Source organism: Hypanus sabinus, chromosome 18 (genome assembly GCF_030144855.1).
Source record: "Hypanus sabinus isolate sHypSab1 chromosome 18, sHypSab1.hap1, whole genome shotgun sequence".
Lineage (NCBI taxonomy): Eukaryota > Metazoa > Chordata > Chondrichthyes > Myliobatiformes > Dasyatidae > Hypanus > Hypanus sabinus.
Window position 1 is genome coordinate 60612414 of NC_082723.1, and position 24206 is coordinate 60636619.

Genomic DNA, 24206 nt, shown 5'->3' on the forward strand with positions numbered 1-24206 from the left:
TTCATGCTGAGGCCTAACTGTTTTATAAGGAGGTCTAACACTCCTGTACTCAAATGCAATGCCTCAACTAATGAAGAATTACATGGTTTGTGCTTTTTTTTAAACCACATTACCAATATATCTTCCTACTTCAAGATTTATCTGTTCCACCATGCCCCTTCACATTCTCTGATTTGCTATGCATTCTCCCATATTACATCAGACTTTAGAATACTGAATTCTTCCTCTTTGACTTGATATCTTCCTGGAATCTAAAGGTTTCTTTCTCAGTGGTCTGTTTTAGAATCTTCAAATATTTTATTGTGCCCATATAATTAAGTCTAAATTATTAAATTTAGTCATATAAACTTCCATTTCTATATTGTAAAGTCAGTAATTCAACACTACAGTGAAACCTTGCTGAGAAATTGAGGACAGAATCACGATAGATCCAGATGATTGCCCCAATTTGTAACCTACAATCCCCTCATATATGGGGATATGAGGGAACTTCTCACTAATCCTCTGCATCCAGAAGTTTGATGGTAAAATGGATAGGGCCTTTGGTGTTTTTCGGCAGTCCAATCAATTAACAATTCATTAGCAAGGGAAAAGATAAGTAAGGCAAATAAAAACAAGTGGAGTGGCCATCCTGTGGATGGACCAATGTTAGAGTGGGGATCTTTGAATCATCAGGCTTCAGTGAGAACAGACCTGGGTGAGGTATGTATCTCGTAAGTTTCTTTCTTCATTCTTTGCCTGTTAGTACATAGAGCAGTGAGGATGGCTCCGGGGTCATCTTATGTTCTTTGTGTGAGATATGGGATTTGGGAGACCTCCAGCCTTCCAGATAACCAGTCTACACCAGGTGTACCGAGCTGCAGCTCGATGACCTTCAGCTCATATGTGAAACTGAGGAGGTGATGGATAGGAACTACAGCGAGGTTTGTTGTTTAGTCATTTAGTCGAGTCTGACTCTTTGTGACCTCATGGATCATAGGGTCCATAGGGCTTTCATGGCAAGATACGGAAGTAGATTGCCAGACCTTCCTTCAGTGCAGATACTGCTGCTACCCAGGTTGGGAACCAGCTGGGTTTGAACTCAGGAGCATCTGCCTCGAAATCCAGTGTTAATGCCATTACACCACCAGCCAGCACGAAGGAATATCTGAGTATCAGAGACAGCAGGGTAGTCACTCTGATATTGCAGGAGGCAGATACCTGGATGCCTCTCAGGAGAGGGAAAAGAAATGGGCAGCCATTGCTGATTAACCTTGATTCTGTGGACCCTAATTCTATTAGATCTATTAGAATCTAATTCTATTTGATACTGTGGACCCTAATTCTATTAGATTTATTAGAATCTAATTCTATTAGATTCTGTGGACCCTAATAGAGACACTGTGGGCACTTAGGTTGCATCTCGGGTACCAGGGTAAGCAACATCTTGGATTGGGTCTGCAGCATTCTAAAGAGAGAGGGTGAGCAGGCAGAAGCCGTGATATATATTGACACCAATGACATAGGTACGAAAAGGGAAGAGGTCCTGAAGAGTGTATTTAGGGAGCTAGGTAGGAAACTATAAAGCAGAACCTCCAGGGTAGTAATATCTAGATTGCTGCCTGTGCCACGTGCCAGTAAGGGTAAGAATAGGATGATTTGCCTGAGGAACTAGTTCAGGGGGGCGCGGGTTCAGATTTCTGGATCATTGGGATCTCTTCTAGGGAAAGTACAACCTGTTCAAAAGTGATGGGGTACATCTGAACCTGAAGATGACCAATGTCCTTGTGGGCTAGTTTGCTGGAGCTGTATGGGAGAACTTAAACTAATTTGGCAGAAAGATAGGAAACTGAATGATGGGGCAGTTGATATAGAAGCAGTGTGTAGTGAGACTGTCAGGAAGGAAAGGTAGATAGATGATACTGCAAAATTGCAATCAGTGGAATGAGCTGCAGTGTAACAGAGACAACATCAAAAAGTGTGAATACAGGATTGAAGATGTTATATTTGAATGCATTCAGTATACAGAAAAAATAAATGATCTTGTACAGTTAGAGACTGGCAGGCATGATGATGTGGGCGCTTCTGAGTTGTAGCAAGAAGATTATGGTTGGGAGCTTAATGTCCAAGTATTTACAAAGTATCAGAAGAGGCAGGTAGGCAGAGGGGGTGGCATGGCTCTTGGTAAAAAAAAATGAAAGCAATTCCTTAGAGGTGGCATAGGATCAAAAGATGTCAAATTGTGTGTAGAGTTAAGGAACTGCAAAGGTAAAGGGACCCTGATGGGATTTATATACAGGCCTCCAAACAGTAACCGGGATGTGAGCTGCAAACATGAGAGAGAAAATGCATTTAAAAAGGGCAATATTACGATAGTCATGGGGATTTCAATATGTGGGTAGATTGGGAAAATCAGGTTGGTGCTGATTTTGGATCCCAAGAGAATTTGTAGAATGCCTACAAGATGGCTTTTTAGAACAGCTTGTGGTTAAGGCCATTAGGGGAAAGGCTATTCTGGATCGGGTGTTGTATAATGAAAAGGAATTTGATTAGGAACCTGAAAGTAAAGGAACCCTGAGGGGGCAATGATCATAATATGATAGAATTCACCCTACAGTTTGAGAGGGAGAAGATAAAGACAGATCTATCAGTATTACAATGGAGTAAAGAGAATTGGAGGTGTGAGAGAGGACCTGGCCAAAGTTGATTGGAAGGGGACGCCAGCAGGGATGATGGCGGAGCAACAATGGTTGCAGTTTCTGGGAGGAATTCTGAAGTCACAGTATAGATACATCCTAAAGAATTAGTGGTAATTCCAAAAGGCAGTATGACACAATCATTCTGAAAGAGGAAGTCAAGGCCAACATAAAAGCAAAAAGAGGGCACTTAACAGAGCAAAAATTAGTAGGAAGTAAGAGGATTGGAAAGCTTATAAAAACCAACAAAAAGCAACTAAAAAGTCATAAGGATGGAAAAGAAAAGTATGAAGATAAGCTAACCAATAATATCAAAGTTTTTTTCAGATACATAAAGAGTAGAAGAGGCGAGAGTAGATGTCAGACCACTGGAAAATGATGCTGTAGAGATAGAAATGGGGGACAAGGAAGTGGTGGACAAACTGAATAAGTATTTTGCTCAGTCTTCTTTGTGGGAGACAATAGCAGTATGCTGGAGGTTTGAGAATGTCAGGAGACAGAAGTGATTGCAGTTGATATTACTAGGGAGAATCTGCTTTGGAAGCTGAAATGGCTGAAAGTAAATAAATCATCTGGACCAGATGGTCTACAACCCATGGTTCTGAAAGAGGTAGCTGAAGATCATGTAGAGCCATTATTAAAGATCTTTCAAGAATCACTAGATTCTGGCATGATTCTGGAGGACTGGAAAATTGCAAATGTTTCACCACTCTTCAAGAAGGGAAGGAGGCAGAAGAAGTGAAGTTATAGGCCAGTTAGCCTGACCTCAGTTGTTGGGAAGATATTGTAGTCAGTTGCTAAGGATGAAGTTTTGGGGTACTTGGAGGCACGGGGTAAAATAGTCCAAAGACAGCATGGTTTCCTTAAGGGAAGATCTGTTGAAATCCTTTGAGAAAATAACAAGGATAATAGATAAAGGACAATCAGTGGATGTTCTGTAATTGTATTTTCAGAAGGCCCTTGACAATGTGCTGCATGTGAAACATGCTTAGTAAGGTAAGAGCCCATGGTCTTACAGGAAAGATACAAGCATGGATAGAGCATTGGCTGATTGGCAAGAGGCAGAAAGTGGGAATAAAGGGAGCCTTTTCTAATTGGCTGCTGTTGACGAGTGTGGGTTGATGTTAGGATTGCTTTTTACATTATATGTCAATGACTTAGACGACAAAATTGATGGTTTTATGGTCAAGTTTGTATATGATAACAAGATAGGTGGAAGGGCAGGTAGTGTTGAGGAAGCAGGGAAGCTGCAGAAGGACAGACAGATGAGGAGAATGGCAAAGAAGTGGCAGATGGAATGCGGTGTTGGGAAGTGTATATGCACTTTGGTGGAAGGAATAAAAATGGAGAGTATTTTCTAAATAGAGAAAATTTTCTAAAGAGAGAAAATTCAAATATCTGAAGTGCAAAGGGGCTTGGGAGTCCTCATGCATGATTCTTCCTGAAGGTTAGGTTGACAAACCCTGAAGTTTATTTAGCATCATCATCATGAAGTGTTTTGAGAGGCTCATCACGAGGCATATCAAGACCCTGCTGCCCTCCTCACTGGACCCCCTGCAGTTTGCGTACCATCGCAACTGCTCAGCAGATGACACCATTGCCATTACCCTCCACCTGGCCCTAACCCACCTGGACAAAAAAGACACGTATGTTCGAATGCTGTTCATAGACTTCAGTTCAGCATTTAACACAATCATCCCTCAGAAACTGATTGGAAAGCTGAGCCTACTGGGCCTGAACACTTCCCTCTGCAACTGGATCAACTAACTGCAATTTAGAAGAACAAGGAGGGAGGAGTGGGGTCCTCATTGAAACCTATTGAATGTTGAAAGGCCTAGAGTGGTGTGGAGAAGATGTTTCCGAAAGTGGGGGAGTCTAGGACCAGAGGGCATAACCTCAGAATAGAGTGACATCCATTTAGAATGGAGATGAGGAATATCTTTCACCAGAGGATGGTGATTCTGTGGAATTCATTGCAGGTGGCTGTGGATGGCAGGTCATTGAGTGTATTTAAGGCAGAGGTTGATAGATTCTTGATAAGTTGGGGGGGTGAAAGGTTATGGGGTTGAACGGGGAAAGGGATCAGCCATGATCAAATTGTGGAGCAGACTTGATGGGGTGAATGGCCTAATTCTGCTCCTGTGCGTTATGGTCTTATGGACAAAGCAACTTGTTGAAATAAGAGAATGGAATCAAAGTGGATTGATCAAAGGGAAAAAAATCACTTCAAATTTGAAGTATATTTTCTTTTAGTATTTAAATGTTTATTCATTTTGATTCAAGTAATATTTTATGATGCAAGCCCATTTTGGGTTTCATCATATAACTCCAGTTTTCCACCAATTTATTATAATAGCAGCACTTGATGATCAATGTTAGATCATTCTAAGAGGATTTTCCCTCTTTTATTCCCCCCCCATTGTCTTCTGGGACATTGTAATGTAATTTAAAGGAAGTAGGTGTTTATTTTTATATTTTAGAATCCAGAATTCCCTTCCAGCAGTGAGCTGCCTCCTTTCAAGATGCAAGTACAGGACAAAGTCCAATGCTACTAAGTCCCAACCCAATCATAAATGTGGGGCCCTGTACAAGAACAAGACTTTGCTTGCTTAAATACTGTGAAAATGGGGTGGAAGAGGCATAATAAATCTGTGGCAGTGAAACAACAGAATTTGATGTATTTAACTCCACTGCTTTTGTGCTTAGTATGGTAAAGAACTTAATGTTTGTCTGAATGTCCCAATCATGCTGTAGCTTTTCAAAAATAGAACATAGTGAGGTGTTTCATGTTTAATAAAACCAGTAACATATTTCATTGAACTCCAAAACTTGAACACAAAAGCTTGCTAAATATCTTTATGTAACAACATCATCACGTCAGACTGGCGTCTTAAGGTGAAACCCCAACTCAACGTCGGTAGTTTTGAATTATGAAATTTTGAATTTCTCCCAATTACACTACCCTACAAAGGAAGAATTGTTGAGTGATTATCGTTCTAAGGTTAAAGCTCTCAAAACACTTAATAACAAAAGCAACTATATAATTTCAAATAATAGAATGTAGATTGACTAAGCCATGGCGCCACATTTATCCTACAGAAGAACTGCAGACTACTACAACTTTGCATTTGAAAGTGTAACTCGGTGTTCTGCAAATTTTGTTTGCTCTTATTCATGCAGGAATCCGAATCTATGTGGTATGGGTAATGCTGCAATTGCATGCAACTGATAGCATTTTCCTATAAAAATCCAACTTTTATTTTAAAAAATCACAATTATTGGAAAAATTGTGCTAGATTATTTCATGTTTTTAACATATTGTCCATTTTACTCATTCCCACTGCCCATGGGTAAGAAATCTGCAAGATTGATTTTCCACAGTGAATTCAGCACAAGCCCCAGATTGGGTCTTTTGATTTGAAACCATCAACCATTATCTTAATTGCCTCAATATCCCTTAGTATAAGTAGACTAGCAAATAATTTTTCTAGAATATTAAGCAACATTCATCCATAACTATTAGCATATGGCTGATCAATTCGTCAGTGATTCAATTTTGTTGTAGTATCCTGCTGTTCATATTTTCTAGTACATTTACACATAAAATAACCATGACTATCTTTAAGGTTGCATTTGTGTTTTAGGAAAATGTTCAGATGTTTTGCCTTTTTATTTTATATTTGACAATTTTTGTATTTGTTGTAATTCTTACATTGTATTTTAATTCTTTCAACAGGATTTTGAGCGGGTTTCGCCTGATTGTGTTTCAAAAATCCGAGAAGCTTTCAAAGAACTGGAAAAGTATATACAGCAACAAGGTATTGGAATAGTTGGTCAAAAAATTCCATGTGCCTAAAGCACAAGATAAAATAATTCAGACTGATTCTAATTTAATTCACAGAAATTATACAAGAATTGAATTTTGCAGTAAATTAAGTAAAATATTTTGAGTGGTCTTCCTATATATCAGAATATTGCTGGATGCGATGAGCACTTGTGTGTTCTGATGTCAGATGATTAAATTCAAACTTCGGAAAATAATTTTAAGTTTTTCCACTAATACTGCAATAACCAGACTTTTCAGCAAATCTGGGAAAGCCCTCTAATATTATTCAATAGACTTCCATCTGGAAAATTCAAGCTTGTGTGAGGTAATGAGATAAAATAAAGTTACTCTGTCTTTGTATTCCACATTATGAAAATATTGTGCAACACTGAAAGATTCAAAGTACATTTATTATTAAAGTATGTATAAATTATACACCTTGCAATCTGTTTGCTCATAGGGAACCACAAAGCAAGAAACCCAAAGAACCCAATATTTAAAAAAAACAAAACCACCTTAGAGAAAGAGAAATTAAAAAGCACAATAATACAAACAATAGAAGCAAGATACAGTGTTCCAAACCAAATTGAGTCCTTAGATCTTCTCCCTGGAGCAGCTGGAGCGGTTCCCCGCCAAGAGATGAATGAACATTGTGGGAGAGCGAGCGAAATCAGCCTGACCCTCACCTCAGGTCCTGACACATGGGTTTTCCAGTCTGTCTGGACTGTCATTTAAATTGTTCAAGCACCAGGTAATGCCTCACTCTAGGACACAGACCCTGGCCTAGCGATACACTCGGGCCCCTCAGCCTGAAGCAATTGGGTCGGCACTTGGAGCGATCCAACCTCTCATCCAGGTTACATGGACAGGCATCGAAATCAACTTTTCTCCAAACAGCTCACTTCAACTCTGACAATAATATCATCTCCATCTGCAACCATATCTTGAGCATGGTGTGCTTCAGCTTTGATGTACCCGCATGGCCCATCCTTCGAATCAGCTTCACCTCTGCTTGCTTCTTCTTTGTTTATGGTGATGGTTTCCCACAATTTTCTTCAGAAGATGTGTTATTACTAATGTTTTAGTCAAATTTCTTGCCTTTCCAACTACTCATAGCACCATCTTAAAATGATATATTTGCAGAACTTTTATACTTACCCAAATAATTCTATATTGATATTTACGTAGTTTTTGCTTTCGATGCTGCCGGTGAACCACAGCAACATTCTGCGGGCTACAAACAATGCATTTAGATATACCTCTATTGAAGTACTGTCGCTGCAATCTTACTTGCTATCCTTTATGCTTTTGGCTGGTAGGGCAGCAGTTAAGGTCCTCCATCTGCCTGTTCTTGGCCATCTTCTCCATTGTGCCCTAGGTGTGGTTCATGGTCCTCATTCTGTCTGTGTGGTATGATGCCCAGATGGCTTTCATTTCCCAGCTTTCCTCTGGCCTTCCGAGATCCAATGAAGTGCTGCCTTGATGATGGAGTTGGCCTCTCTTCTCATCACGTGCCCAATCCATCTCCAATGTTTCCTCATGATTGTGGCCATGTCCTCTTGGTGACTTTGAAGGACTTGGGCATGGTTTGAGATCTTTCTTGGACAGAAAATATAGAGGATTTTTCAGAGGCTTGTGGCATATAATGGTAACATTTTGGCAAGGTCATTCTGTAATGTGCCAGCATTCTGACCCATACATGAGTGTGGACAGAACATAGCTCTGGTACAGCTTTACCTTGGATGCTGTATTTGGTTGATCCCCATATGTTGCTCATTGATCTGAAGACATTTTAGTTTTGCTGAGTCTGCACTGGATGTTGTCCTTGATCCTACCATCCTGCCGAATGATGCTGCCTGTGGAGGTGAATCTGCCGGTGCCAGATAAATAGAGGCCATGTATCTTGAAGCAATGAGAAGACTCTATTTTGAGGTTTATGGTCTCAGTCTTTCTCTGGTTGATCCTGAATCCAACCTGTCCACCAAGGTACACAGGCACTGAGTTTTCTCTTGCATGTGCTGGTGTGTACTTATGTGATAGTAATACAAGGTCAACTGTAAAATCAAGGTCTTAAATATAGATTAGAGTCCACCAAATGCCTCTCTGCAAGTCTTTTGTTGTTTGCCTCATAACCCAGTCAATCACCAGGATAAACAACTTTGCCAACATTACACAACCTTGCCTGACTCCTCCTTGAGTTCAAAGCTCAGACAGGAGTCAGGCAAGGCTGTGGGATATCACTGCAATCTGCAGCGTGTTATTTTTCTTTAAACCATATATTTTTAAATCAACTTAATGATCTACATATTTCAGGATCTTTCGAAGGACTGGACAGATCATGTAGGTACGGCACCTTTAAGCAAATAAAAGTTCATCACCATGTCTGGGAGTGAAGTGGTGGTGGGGGTGTGTGAACACATTAGGCCAGGCTGAGATGCAGAGGGATGAGGCCCCCTCTACCAAGCATCGTCTTAGCAAATGTGCAGTTGCTGGAGTAAAAAACAGGACCTGAGGGCAAGGTTGCTGTATGGAAGAGAAGTGGGGGACTGTTGTATTCTATGTCTGAACAAGACTGGGCTGTCTATGGGGACACTAGATACAGCAATCAAACCAGAAGACTTCTTGATTTACTGGAGGGATCGCACTGCTGATTTGGAAAAGGCAAAAGGTGTGTGTTTCATGATGAACTCCTGGTGGTGCTCTAATGTAGTGGCTTTGTTGAATTAGTGTTCCTCTGACTTTGAACACCTAATGATCAAATGCCGTCTTTTCTATTTACTATATTAGGGAAAATAAGCTTTCTGCATAATCCTGACACCATTTACGTAACTACCAGCAGCCGACTATAATCAAGTGCTTGAGATACTGTGTGATGCCATCTCCAAACAAGAAACAGTCTATCCTGATGCATTTTAAATCAGAGTCAGGGATTTTATCCATGCTTATTTGAAGAAAACCCTGCCCAATTACCATCAGAATATAAACTGCTGCAACAGATTTCCCAACACTGTAACATTAAGGAATGCCAGGACTGCATTTTGCTAAATTGGATCACTTAGCAGAGGCTAGAGCAAAGCTTCAAAGATTATGACAACAAAGAGGTAGTTGCAGGAGGCAGCAAGGGCAACTATGGGATTGCTTCGCATCAGTGAACTGAGCCTTGTTCAAAAATTAATCTGGAGATCTGAACGAATACACCATTGTGGTCACAGACATTATTAAAATAGTTGTAGATGAATGTGTCCTCAGTCATTCAGTTTTTCCCAATCAGAAGCGCTGGAAGTACCATGGGACCTGTAATCTGCTGAGGGCCAGATCAGAGCCATTCAAATTTGGTGACCAAGAAAGTTACAAGAGGTCTAGGTACGATCTCCAGAAAGCCATCTCACAGGCAAAGTGGCAGTTTTGGACTAAACTAGAATTAATGAAGGATGCTTGACAGTGGCAGAGCTTGAATACTATCACATCTTATAAAGTTATATCAATTGACATGATTGATGGCTGTACTTTGCTTCCAGATGAGCTCAATGACTTTGATGTTTGCTTTGACCATCATGAGCTCCTACAGCCCCTGATGATTCAGTGATTTTAGTCTATGAGGCTGACATGCAAGCAGTCTTCATGAGAGTGAACCCACAAAAAGCATCTGGCCCAGATGGGGTACCTGATCAAGTACTAAAAACCTGTGGTAATCATCTGGCTGGAGTGTTCACTTTAGATTCACTTCAGTAGTCTGAGGTACCCACCTGTTTCAAGCAGGCTTCAATTATGCCAGTGCTTAAGAAGAACGTGGCGACCTACCTCAATGACTATAGCCCAGTAGCATTTGCATCCACAGTGATGAAGTGTTTTGAGAGGTTGGTGATGAAACATATCAACTCCTGCCTGAGAAGTGACTTAGCTTCCAGAGCAGATGCCATCTCATTGGCCCCTCATTCAACCCTGGAACATCTGGACAGCAAAGATACATCAGGATGCTCTTTATCAACTTTATCTCAACATTCAATACCATTATCCTTTCAAAACTATTCAATAAGCTCCAAGACCTTGGCCTAAATAGCTTGTTGTGCAATTGGATCTTTGATTTCCTCACTTGCCAGCCTCAGTCATTTTGGATTGGCAACAACAACTCCTCCAAGATCTCTATCAGCACAGGTATGCCACAAGGCTGAGTGCTTAGCCCCCTACTCTACCCACTTCACACCAATGCCATATTAAAGTTCACTAATGAGACCACTATAATAGGCCGAATCAAAGGCAGTGATGAATCAGCATATAGGAGGGAGATTGAAAATCTGAGTGGGGCCATAACAGCAACATCCTACTGTTACGAATGTGGAGCAACTCTGAGGGGCCAAAGGGTGCAAAGTTGCCCCCTCCTTTTTGAGAATCACAAAATCGGTAGTATTTCGGGTATGAGACCCAGGAAATGAGAGACACAGCATGTCAGTAATGTGAGAGACACAGGAACAGTAAAGGCAGTTGTTATAGACACCACAGAATACACAAGGTTTGGAATGTCTCCTAACAAACACGGAACGGAACCACTGATTACTGCTATTGTCTCTTGGAGAAGGAATTGTGTATTGAGTACTGTACTATTCATTGAAACCCCTCAGGGGACAACCAGAGTGGTCTGGTTGAGGAATTGCATCATCCCAACCTGATTGACATCTGAGACCCCGTAAGTGAGGATAAAAGGAGGGTCTGGGGAAACACCCCTCAGACACACCAGGAGAAACGCTAGAAATCCAGTGACAGCGCTTTATAGCAAAAGCCGGTGAGAGCTCGTGTGTGTTCTCCCTTGCCTGGGTGGCGGACTCATCACAGAAGAATGGTTTAGCTAAAGGAGAGGTCATACTTGAATGGCCACAACAACGAGACACCGACGGATCGAAATCATAACGGAAGGTTGGCAAAACACATAGCGGTAACTGTTCCCATTCTTCTATCTCTCTCTCTCTCTCCAACAATTGCAACACAGCAACAAACAAACGACGGCAGCCTGTGTGAACTGAAACGAACTGTATATTTCCATCGGACAATTCATTGTCCCCTAGACAACGATAGAGCTTGTTTCTTATTGATTATTATTATACCCGCTCTTTTAGGTTTAGTATTGACGATGTATATTATCTGTATATTTGCATTGATATTATTTTTGTGTATTTTTACTAATAAATACTGTTAAAAATAGTATCATCAGACTTCAACGGACCTCTCCATCTTTACTGTTAAGTAACCCAGTTACGGGGTTCGTAACACTACTCAATGTCAACAGGACCAAGGAGCTGATTATTATCAGGAGGAGGACACCAGGCATCCTTGAGCCAGTCTGCATCGGAGGATCAGAGGTGGACAGTATCAGCAACTTTAAATTCTCCAGTGTTAATATTTCAGAAGGACGGTCCTGGGTCCAGTACATAAGTGTGATTAGAAGGGAAGCATGGCTGTACCTCTGCTTGAGAGTTTGTAAAGATTTGTCATCACATTCAAAAGATTGACAAACCTCTATAGAGGTGTAGTGGAGAGTATATTGACTGGCTGCATCACAGCCAAATATGGGAACACCAATGCTCTTGAATGGAAAATGCTACAAAAAGTAGTGGATACAGCACAGTCCATCATGGGTAAAGCTCTTCCTACCATTGAGCACACCTTCAAGAAATGCTGTCATAGGAAAGCAGATTCTATCATCGGGGATCCTCACCATCCAGGACATGCTCTCTTCTCATTGCTGCCATCAGGGAGAAGGTACAGGAGCCTCAGGACACACACCAGTAAGTTCAGGAACAGCAATTACCCCTCAACCTTCAGACTCCTGAACTGGAGGGAATAACTTTATTCAACTTTATTTGCCCCATCCATGAGAAGTTCCCACAACCTGCGGACTCACTTTTAAGGACTCTTCATCTCATGTTCTTTATTTATTGCTTGCTTATTTATTATTATTTCTTTTTTGAATTTGCACAGTTTGTTGCCTTTTGCACACTGGTTGGACTCCCAGGTGCAGTCTTTCATTGATTCTGTTATGGTTATTACTCTATCTCTTGGAGATAACTGAATCCTCAGTTATGTATGCTGATGCATATATTTACTTTGAACTTTGACCTTTTGCAATCTATCTCCAACTTGCAAATGTGAGTTGTACACTTGTCTGTTCATATTTTATGCATGGAGTAGTATTGTTCTAGTAATAACATGAATAATAAGACTCCAGTAGTTGATAGGATGTGCTGTGAGAAAATCAGGTGTTGAATTTATTTTCTGTCCTCTAAATACTTGCTTTATAGCATGGAACAAAATTGGCAATGAACTATCTTTGTGTAAGCCATTGAAATCAAAAAAAGAAGCTGATCATCTATACGGATGGGCACGAAATGCTTTTACGTATTTAGCGATGTTTAACTACCCATATGAGACTGAAATGGGATTGCACTTTCCAGCAAACCCAGTGGATGTAAGTATCGTAGCTTTCCTGAACTATGAGGTTTTTTAAATTATTTATTTTCTAGTTATTTGGTGATACAGCTTGGAATAGACCCTTCCAGCCCTTTGAGCCATGCTGCCCCAGCAACCCCCAACAACCCTGATTTAACCCAAACCTAATTATGGGACAATTTACAATGACTGGTTAACCTAACCAGTATGTCTTTGAACTGTGGGATGAAACTGGAGTGCCTTGGGAAAACCCATGCATTCTTCAAGGAGGATGTATAGCCTCTTTACAGATGAGGATAGAATTAAACTCCAAACTCGACCCTGAGCTGTAATAGATTCATGTTAACCACTACGCTAGGATGGTGTCCCAATTACACACTATAGATTACAATACTGATTATATATGTGTTCATCCTCAGTATGTTTAATAAGCATATTAATAAGCACACACATAGTTCAACTGCATATCCCAAGTTAAATATCTAAAACCTGAACATGTAGAAGAATTATAGATTTATAGATTATTTTTTTATGTAAACATGCAGATATATCTGCACATGTTAATGCGACTGTTGATTTCTTAAGGTTGCATGCCATTACATTATTCAGAAGAGTGAACTTATTGGAGGCTTACTATCTATATTAAGTAAGTATACTGTAAACTTTGCAGAAAAGTATTTTCTGAACAGGGAATCAAGTGGGAGGTTGATATTCTCATCGACTCAATTGGAAGAGTTCTTTAAGGCACAGGGCCGACATATAAAATTGCATCCCTTTTCAAATTAGAAAAAGGTCATACATGGAGACCTATTGTTATATTAACAATGTATAGGAATCTTTATTGCTCGTAGGTTCTACATTTTACATTCATTATTGTTCTGTTTTGAGAGATTGCAGGTAAACTTTAAAAACTGGAAATGAACTAAATCCATCTGCGATCTTGCGTTTGTTTCCATTTTGTCACAGCAAAGGTCCTAACACACACGACTGCCACTTTCATTTATGTATGTTTATTTTTAATCTTTTCAGAGAGTGTGTTTCTAGCCAATGTAGTTAATGCCCATCTCTAACTGCTCTTGAAAAGATATTGGTGAGATTATACCTTGAATTGCCACAGTCCTTGTTACTGAAGTGCTTCACACATTGCAAAAAGTTAGGAAATTGCAGAATGTTCCATTAGTGATAATATTGTGTGATGTATTATGGTAATGTATTTTCATGTAACTTAAGAAACTTGCAGGTTCCTTTGCCCTGTTACCCTTATTAGTCCATACTGTAGAAACAATAATGGTGCTGAAGAATTAAGCAATTGCTGTGATACACTTTATAGAGAGATTATACTGCAGGCATGGTAAATGGTAGAGTGCTAATCAAAGCAGTTTGTTCTTAATGGTGTTGAACTGTGGTAAGTGCCAGTTTGACAGCTAAATCTTAATTTTTGCCATGATCCTAACTGGACTAATATTGGAAGTGATCTGTTTTAAATGGTACTGAGTTGCCACAGTATTGTTTTCATAAATCTGCCTTTCATCAAGATTCAAAGGTCAAATTTAATGGCAGAGAAATGTATACAATATATATCCTGAAATGCTTTTTCTTTGCAAACATCCACAAAAACAAAAGTGCCCCAAAGAATGAATGACAGTTAATCTTGAGAACCCCAAAGTCCCCCCACCAGCTCCTCCCTCCCTTGCGTAAGCGGGCAGCAAGCAACAGCCCCTCCCCCACCGGCAAAAAAAGCAAGCATCGGTACCATCACCGAGCCCAAGTGTGTGCTAAGCAATAGCAAAGACATAGACCAAAGTTACCCCAAAAGCTTCGCATTTCATCCAAAATTCAACAAGTCACAGGTTCTCTCTCTCTCTCCCTGGCAAGGGAGAGGGAGGTGTCACCCATTTTCACAGCGAGAGGGAGACATAACAACAAACTGCTGGTTTGCAATCTTAATAGTTCATTTCATCACTTTTTTCAAGCTCTGTGTCCGAAGATCTCAAGGCTTCGGGCCCACATTGAAAGATTTTCCAGCCTCCCTGACGACACACGACTCTCCTACCATGTCATCAACCTTCGATCCGCCCGGCTCCTGAGCCAGGAGATCTTAGGCTTCTGAACACGATAGAAATTCTCAGGCCAAACCCTTGGCATGTTGAATAGCGGCCAGTCGTGGAACCCCGTGAACAGGTCCCATTCCCGCAAAGAATTGAAGCCTGCGTGTAACTCCAGGTCAGGGTCTTCAAAAGAACCCTGAAAGGGAAAACAAAGGTATTAAAGGTAGAACCACAGAACATTACAGCACAGTACAGGCCCTTCAGCCCTCCATGTTATGCCAACCCATATAATCCTTTTTAAAAAAAAAGTACTAAACTCACACTACTCCATAACCTTCTATTTTTCTTTCATCCATGTGCCTGTCCAAGAAGCTCTTAAATACCCCTAATGTTTTAGCCTCCACCACCATCCCTGGCAAGTCATTCCAGGCACTTACAACCTTCTGTGTAAAACAACTTACCCCTGATGTCTCCCCTAAATTTCCCTCCCTTAATTTTGTACATATGCTCTCTGGTGTTTGCTATTGGTATCCTGGGAAACAGGTACTGACTATCCACCCTAGCTATGCCTCTATAATCTTGTAGACCTCTATCAAGTCCCCTCTCATTCTTCTACACTCCAGAGAAAAGTTCCAGCTTTGCTAACCTTGCCTCATAAGACTTGTTTTCCAATCCAGGCAACATCCTGGTAAATCTCCTCTGCACCCTCTCCATAGCTTCCACATCCTTCCTATAATGAGGTGACCAGAACTAGACACAACACTCCAAGTATGGTCTCAACAGAGATTTGTAGAGTTGCAACATGACCTCTCTACTCATGAACTCAATCCCCCGTTAATGAAGCCTAGCATCCCATAGGCCTTCTTAAGTACCCTATCGACCTGCGCAGCGACCTTGAGGAATGTATGGATTTGAACCCCAAGGTCCCTTTGTTCATCCACACTCTTAAGTAACTGACCATTAATCCTGTACTCAGTCTTCTGGTTTGTCCTTCCGAAATGCATCACATCACACTTATCCGGATTGAACTCCATCTGCCATTTTTCTGCCCAACTCTGCAGCCTGTCTGTATCCTCTTGTAACCTTAAATAGAGCCGTTTCTGAAGTTGCAAGCAAAGGAGTTGCTGTTAGACACCATCATCCCTCCTAAGCTCCTCCTCAATTAATGTCAACTGTTATATGGGTCTCTTGTACATTGACCTGAAAATTCTAATGCATACCCGATATTCCAGTACAATCCATCAGTAGTGCTGGTTGAACCAAACAGCAGAGTCGGAGTAACCATTTTGATGGGTCTCCCCACGCTGCTAGTTTCACTTGCAAATGAGGTTGAAAATATGCTGTCTGTATTCCATTCTGAGGGTGGGTCCAGGATGGATGGCTGCTGTGGGCCCCGTGCTGTAGCTGGGGAATAGGAGCATGGCTGTCTGGCACAGTAATGAAATCGCAAACGAGAAAATCTGTAGATGCTGGATATCTGAGCAACATACACAAGATGCTGGAGGAACTCAGCAGGCCAGGCAGCATTTATGGAAAAAAGTACACTCGACATTTCGGGCCAAAACCTTTAAGCAGGACTGGAGGAAAAAAAAGCTGAGTAGATTTGAAAGGTGGAGGAGGGAAGAGAGAAACACCAGGCGATAGGTGAAACCTGGAGGGGAGAGGGAGGGATGAAGCAAAAAACTAGAAAGTTGATTGGTGAAAGAGACAGAAGGCCATGGAAGAAAGAAAAAAAGTGTGGGGGGGTGGAGGAGCACCAGAGGGAGGAGATGGGTGGGCAAAGATAAAAATGAGGGAGGGACGAGTGGGTGGGAAATGGTGAAGTGGGGTGATAACTGGAAATTTCAGAAATCAATGTTCAGGCCATCAGGTTGGAGGCTACCCAAACAGAATTTAAGGTATTGTTCCTCCAACCTAAGTGTGTCCTTATCCTGACAGTGGAGGAGGCCATGGATGAACATATTGGAATGGGAAGTGGAATTAAATGGGTGGCCACTGGGAGATCCCACTTGTTCTAGCAGATGGAGTGTAGATGCTCAGCAAAGTGTGCCAAAATCTGCATCAAATCTCACTGATATATAAGAGACCATACTGGGAGCACTGAACACAGTACATGATCCCAACAGACTCATGTTGCCTCACCTGAAAGGACTGTTTGGGGCCCTGGATGGTAGTGAGGGAGGAGGTGTAGGGGCAGGTGTGGCACTTCTGCTTGCAAGGATAAGTGCCAGGAGGGAGATTACTGGTTCAAGACACAGCAATAATAATGTTATTGAATGTCAAGGTTAGGTAGTTTCATTCTCGTTTGCAGGTAGTCATTGTGTGCCGATTTTGCATACCACATATCATCCCTTCATATTGTTTAGGTGTAATTATTGAGTCTTTGACACTTTTCTGAGGAACTCCTTCAGTGATGTCCAGGGATAGAGTGGCAAATACAGCTGCCTTTTTACAAGAGATTCCAAACTCTGGCAACTTCTACCAGGGTACCATAACACCTTATTTAGTCAAACATTCAAAGTAAATTTATTATCTAAGTCCGTATATGTCACCATATACAACCCTGAGATTCATTTTCTTGCTGACAGTGACAGTAACTACAAAGAAACCCCATAGAATCAATTAAAAAATGCACACAACAAGACAAAGAGACAATGGGCAAAAGGCAATAAAATGTGCAAATACAAAAAGAGGGAAAATAGCCAAAATAATAACAAATAAATAAATAATAAATATCGAGAACATGGGATGAAAAATCCTTGAAAGCGAGTCCATTAGTTGTGGGAACAGTTCAGAGTTGGAGTGAGTGAAGTTGAGTAAAGTTATCCATCTGGTTCAAGAGCCTGATGGCTGAAGGCAGCTCTTTACACCTCATGTCTCAAATTGAGCATTTTGTGCCATGTTTGGTCCAAGGCTGTGATGAGATCTGGAACTCAGTGATACAGGGTGAACACCAAATGAGCTGATGAATGGCAAATGAAGCTTAATCTGGGTTAGTGCAGGGCATTTGAGAAGACAAATTGACGGGATATTTACAGTGAATAGTAAGCTCAGGGGAGTGTTGTAGAAAAGAGGGTCGTAGGAGTACGTACTTCCCTGAAAGAGTTACAGTTTTCAAGGTGTTGAAGAAGATTTTTGGCACACTAATATTCAGTCAGGAAACTGAGCATAAAAGTTGGAGTGTTATGTTGCAGTTGTACAAGGTGTTGTTGAGGGCATATTCAGAATATTGTGTTCAGCGTTGGTGGTCATCTTTATAAGAAAAATAAATGCCATTAAGCTAGGAGTACAGAGGGAATTATAAAAGAATATTGCTTGGACTTGAAGAGAGGGTGAGTAGGTTAGGACTTTATTAATGGAGAATAGGAAAATGAGGGGTAATATTAAAGGGTAGTATACCTCCCCGCTAGGGATTGGGGAACCAAGAATTGGTTGGCCTAGGTTTAAGTTAAAAGGCAAGATTTAATAAGAACCCGAGGGGTAACTTTTTCATTGACATGGTGGTGAGTGTATGGAATGATCTGCCAGAGGAAGAGGTTGAGATAGGGACATAAACATTTAGAAGGTGTTTCAAAGGTACATTTAATGTCAGAGAAATGTATACAATATGTATCCTGAAATGCTTTTTCTTTGCAACCATCCACGAAAACAGAGGAGTGTTCCCAAGGAATGAATGATAGTTAAATGTTAGAACCCCGAAGTCCCCTCCAGCTCCCCTCTCTCCTATGTGTAAGTGGCAGCAAGCAACGATCCCCTCTCCCCCACCAGCAAAAAAATGCATTGCCTCCCACCAGCCGAGCACTGAAGCGTACAGCAAAGCAACAGCAAAGACACATACTTGCAGTATTCCGAAGATTACTCATTCACCCGGTATTCGACATACCACAGGCTCTCTCTCTCTCTCCCTAATAAGGGAGAAAGAGATGTCTCCATTTCACAGTGAGAGGGAGACTTAACAAACAACTCACTGGTTTACGATGTTAAAAGTCCGTTGCTTCACTTTTTCCAAGCTCTGTGCTCAAAGATCTCAGGTCTCTGGGCACACAGCCATAGATCTTCTGACTCCCACAACACACAGATCTCCAGCCGAGACACCAACCGTCGATTTGCCCGACTCCAGAGCCACCAGATCTCAGCCCTTCAAAGGTGAGCTGAGCTCTTAGGCCACGCCCTTGGCATGTTGAATATCGACCACTCGTGAAATCCCAAGAGCAGTTCCCATTCCCACTAAAAACCAAAGTCAGCGTGTAACTCTAGGTCAGGGTCTTCAAAAGAATCCTGAAAGGGAAAAACAGAGATATTAAAGATAGAAATAGAGCAGTTTCCAAAGATGCAAGCAAAGGAGTTGCTGTTAGGTACCATTGTCTCGTCCTAAGCTCCTCCCCTTCTTATTTTGACAGGTAAAAGGACACAACATTGTGGGCGAAAGGGCCTGTACTGTACTGTAATGCTCCATGTTCTAAATTTGCAACAAACCAATTAGGACATATTAAGTGGAAATTTTAAAGCTGGAGAGGCAAAGATGTCTAGGGAAGGGGTTCCAAAGAACTGGTGAAGTTCAGCTATTAATATCAGGGCAAAGAAATCAAGAATATATGAAACTGTTATGGACACACAAGGTTTCAAAGGAATAGAAGGAAAGAAATCTAACATAACCTAGTGGTTTTGATGAATACATATTCTGGGATCTTGTATATATAAAATAATGTGTACTTTCTAAACATGACTATTATACCTAAAGGGTTATTGTAATTGCGCATTGATCAACTGCAGAGAAATTTCTAGTTTTGGAGTTAGAACATTTCAACACATCAACTGTTTACTCTTTTCCATGGATGCTGCCTGGCCTGCTGAGTTCCTCCAGCATTTTGTGTGTTGCTTGGATTTCCAGCATCTGCAGATTTTCTCTTCCTTTTAGATCATATTCTATTGTCTTTATTACTCCCGCTCCCCACCCCCCACCTTCTCTCAAGTGTCACAGGCAGTACACCCTGCAGTAACAGCAGTAACAGGCCACCTGTTATCACCTTTGTGATGATAGTGCTAGCAGGTTGTCAAAGGTATTCATCTTTCTAAAACACCTAAATATACTTTGTTATTGCAGTCTGCTTTATTTGTGGGATGTAGGGTGAAGCTAAAGGTTTTCTGCATATCTTTACACTTAATAATAAATAATCTTGAAGTCTGACTTCTAAATGTATGTAATTTTTCTCCCATCCTTGTAATATAGAGTATTCCTTTCTGTACAGCTCTGTTACAGTTCACTACTGCAACAGGGGATGACTGTTGACTCTACAAATCTCTGGTGAGACCACACTTAGAGTATTGTGTTCAATTCTGGTCACCTCATTATAGGAAGGATGCGGAAACTACGGAGAGGGTGCAGAGGAGATCTACCAGGAGGTTGCCTGGTTTGGTGAACAAGTCATATGAAGCAAGGTTAGCAGAGCTGGGACTTTTCTCTTTGGAGCATAGAAGAATGAGAGGGGACTTGATAGAGGTCTACAAGATTATGACAAGCATAGATAGGGTGGATTGTCAGTACCTGTTTCCCAGGGCACCAGTAGCAAACACCAGAGGTCATATGTACAAAATTAAGGGAGGAAAGTTTAGGGGAGACATCAGGCGTAAGTTTTTTACACAGAAGGTTGTGAGTGCCTGGAATGACTTGCCAGGGATGGTGGTGGAGGCTAAAACATTAGAGCCTCTTGGACAGGGACATAGATGAAAGAAAAAATGGAGGGTTATAGGGTAGTATGGGTTTAGTACTTTTTTAAGGATTATATGGATCGGTACAACATGGAGGGCTGAAGGGCCTGTACTGTGCTGTGGTGTTCTATGGTTCTATGACTGTTACAATCTCCCATTTGTTCTCTTCACATTTGTATTCTTCTACTGTAGTAGTGAGGTTCCCTAATAGTATGCCCTCTGCCACAGAAATAATACGGTCAGAAATTGCATCCACATAAAACCGTGTGAGTCCTTCCGGTGATGAGTTTATTTCATAGATCAAGCCAAAAAGCCTGCATAAAGAAAAGATCTTATTGTGACTAATACATTAACCTAACTGATATACTTTTCTTGAAATGTAATAAATTTGACCCTTAAATACTCAGAATAATTAATCTGGAAGCACATTAAAATAATTGGTTAGTTCCACGTGATAGACTAAGCAGAAAGTGAAAACAGTATGAATACAAGAAAAAAAATAACGTTGAATTCAAAAAATGACTCTGTGGTGACCTATTAGCAAATGAAATTGGAATTCTAAAGCCCCATTGGTACAGACCCTGCTTTTCCTGGTCTTTTAATGAACTTTAGAATCATGATTAAGAAGTATGCATGTGACTTACAGTCAGTGTTAAAAACGAAATTTGAGGCACCAGAAATAACTGGTCAGGTGAAGCCAATAGGGCTTGTTTTCGACATATCTAAATAAAATAAAATAATGCCACTAATTTCAAGATATTGTAATTATTGAAAAAGATAGGTTTGGTCCTTGGATTGAGATCCTAAATTGGAGAAAGGTCAGTTTTGATTATATCAGAAAGGGTCTGGCGTTAGTGAGTTGGGACAGGTTGTTTCTAGGCCAAGTTGTGCTTGGTATTTGGGAGACTTACAAAAGTGGAAATTTTGAGAATACTGAGTTTGTATGTTCCTATCAGGAAACAAAGCAGAATATTCAGAAATATAGAGTAATTGAGATCTTATTTCTTTTGCGTGCCCACAGATGCCTTTATTGGCTGAGATGTAGAAAAAGATCAAGTTTGTTTGATTATCTTTCAACCATACATGAATATAACCAAGTGAAACAGTAACTTTAGTACAGCATAAAATGTCAGTTAGGCTGCAGTTAGGGTGAGGTATCCAGCACAGTGTCAGTCAATGCAACAAAAAGACAATTTACTCAATTTAGAGAATTCTAATGCAGAAAATGGCTAGACTGAGTTTTTTGGGGAACTGATAAGCAGTCTAGGTGTACAACCTTAGAATAAACATGAGATGCTGAAAATCTTGAGCAGCACACATAAAATGCTAGAGGATCTCAGCAAGTCGGGCAGCATCTGTGGAGTGGAATAAACAATCAGTATTTCAGGCTTGATAGATGAGACCACACGGGAGAAGATGGGGGAGGGGGAAAATTAAGTGAGAAACTGGGAGGTGATGGGTGAGAGGGGTAAAAGGCTGGAGAAGGAATTGACAACTGCATTGGTGCTGTTTTATGCACCCATGTTGAGTTCGTCAATTTCATCAACTTTCTCTCCAACTTTTACTCTGCCCAAATTTACTTGGTCTACTTCTAACATGTTTTTCCCCTTTGCTGATCTCTTCATCTTCATCTCTGGAGACAAGGCTATTTATGACATCTTTTACATAACTATCAACTCTCACAACTATCTTGACTATACCTCTTTCTACCCTGTCACTTGCAAAAATGCTGTTCCCTTCAGGATGAGGCTTTCCATTATAGAACATCTTGTCATACCTACCAGCCCAAGACCCTCTGTATCCAGCACGTCATTCTCTGTAACTTCTGCCATCTCCAACAGGATTCTAGCACAAAGCACATCTTTCCTTCTCCACCCTTCTCCCTCATAGCTTTCCAAAGGGATCACTCTCTAAATGACTTTCTTGTCCAGTCAATCCTCCCCACTCATCTCCCTCTTGGCACTTATTCATGCAATTATGGCAAGCACTACAGGTGTACCACATCTCTCTCATCACCATACAGGCCCCTAACAGTCCTTCAGGTGAGGCAACACTTCATATGCAAGTCTGTCTGGGTCATCTATTGTATACAGTGTTCCTGTATGAACCCTACATCAGTGACGCCTGCTGTAGATTGGGGACTGCTACATCAAGCATCTGATAGGATGCTGTTCCCCACAAAAGTCAAGATTGCCCAGTGGCTGCCTATTTCATTTCCACTTCTCATTCCCATTAGAAACATAGAAAACCTATAGCACAATATATGCCCTTCAACCAACAAAGCTGTGCTGAACATGAGCTTACCTTATAAATTACCAAGGGTTACCCATAGCCCTCCATTTTGGTGAAATCCATGTACCTGTCCAGGAGCCTCTTAAAAGACCCTATTGCATCTGCCTCCACCACCATCGCCGGCAGCCCATTCCATGCACTCACCACTCTCTGCGTTGTGTTTAAAAAAAAAAACAACTAACTAACTTACCCCTGCCATCCCCTGTGTACCTACTTCCAAGCACCTTAAAATTGTGCCCCCTTGTGCTATCCATTTCAGCCCTGGGAAAAAAGCCTCTGATTATCCACATGAACAATGTCTCTCATCACCTTGTACAACTCTATCAGGTCACCTCTCATCCCCCGTCATTGCAAGGAAAAAGCGTCAAGTTCACTCAATCTATTCTCACAAGTCATGCTCCCCAATCCAGACAACACCTTTGTAAATCTCCTCTGCACTCTTTCTATGGTTTCCACATCCTTCCTGTAGTGAGGCGACCAGAACTGAGCACAGTACTCCAAGTGGGGTCTGACGAGGACCCTATATAGCTGCAACATTACCATTCGGCTCCTTAACTCATCCCACGATTGATGAAAGCCAATGCACTGTATGACTTCTTAACCACAGAGTCAACCTGCGTAGCAGTTTTGAGTGCCCTATGGACTCAGACCCCAATATCCCTCTGATCCTCCACACTGCCAAGAGTCTTACCATTAGTACTATATTCATCATATTTAACCTACCAAAATGAACCATCTTACACTTACCAGGGTTGAACTCCATCTGCCACTTCTCAGCCCAGTTTTGAATCCTATCAATGTCCCGCTGTAACCTCTGACAGCCCTCCACACTATCCACAACACTCCAAACTTTGTGTCATCAGCAAATTTACTAACCCATCCCTCCACTTCATCCAGGTCATTTATAAAAATCGTGAAGAGCAGGGGTCCCAGAACATATCCCTGAAGCACACCACTGGTGACCGACCTCCATGCAGAATATGACCCATCTGCAACCACTCTTTGCCTTCTGTGGGCAAGCCTGTTCTGATTCTGCAAAGAAATATCCCCTTGGATCCCATGCCTTGTTGATTTCTCAAATAAGCCTTACATGGGGTATCTTGTCAAATGCCTTGCTGAAATCCATATACAGTACACTACATCTACTGCTCTAGCTTCATCAATGTGTTTAGTCACATCCACAAAAAATTCAATCAGGCTTGTAAGGCTCGACCT

General features: G+C 41.2%; 1 protein-coding gene across 3 annotated transcripts in view; it reads left to right on the plus strand.

The window, feature by feature from the left end:
• The window catches only part of dpp7 (dipeptidyl-peptidase 7), a 63521-nt gene that overhangs the window by 23347 nt on the left and 15968 nt on the right, over window positions 1-24206 (plus strand). For 2 of the 3 annotated variants that reach the window (XM_059994474.1, XM_059994475.1), the window contains exons 5-7: window positions 6412-6493; window positions 12795-12961; window positions 13528-13588. In XM_059994474.1, the coding sequence (XP_059850457.1) occupies window positions 6412-6493; window positions 12795-12961; window positions 13528-13588 (310 nt within the window). The remainder of the gene's footprint in view (window positions 1-6411; window positions 6494-12794; window positions 12962-13527; window positions 13589-24206) is intronic. The other variant, XM_059994476.1, reaches the window with a different exon arrangement.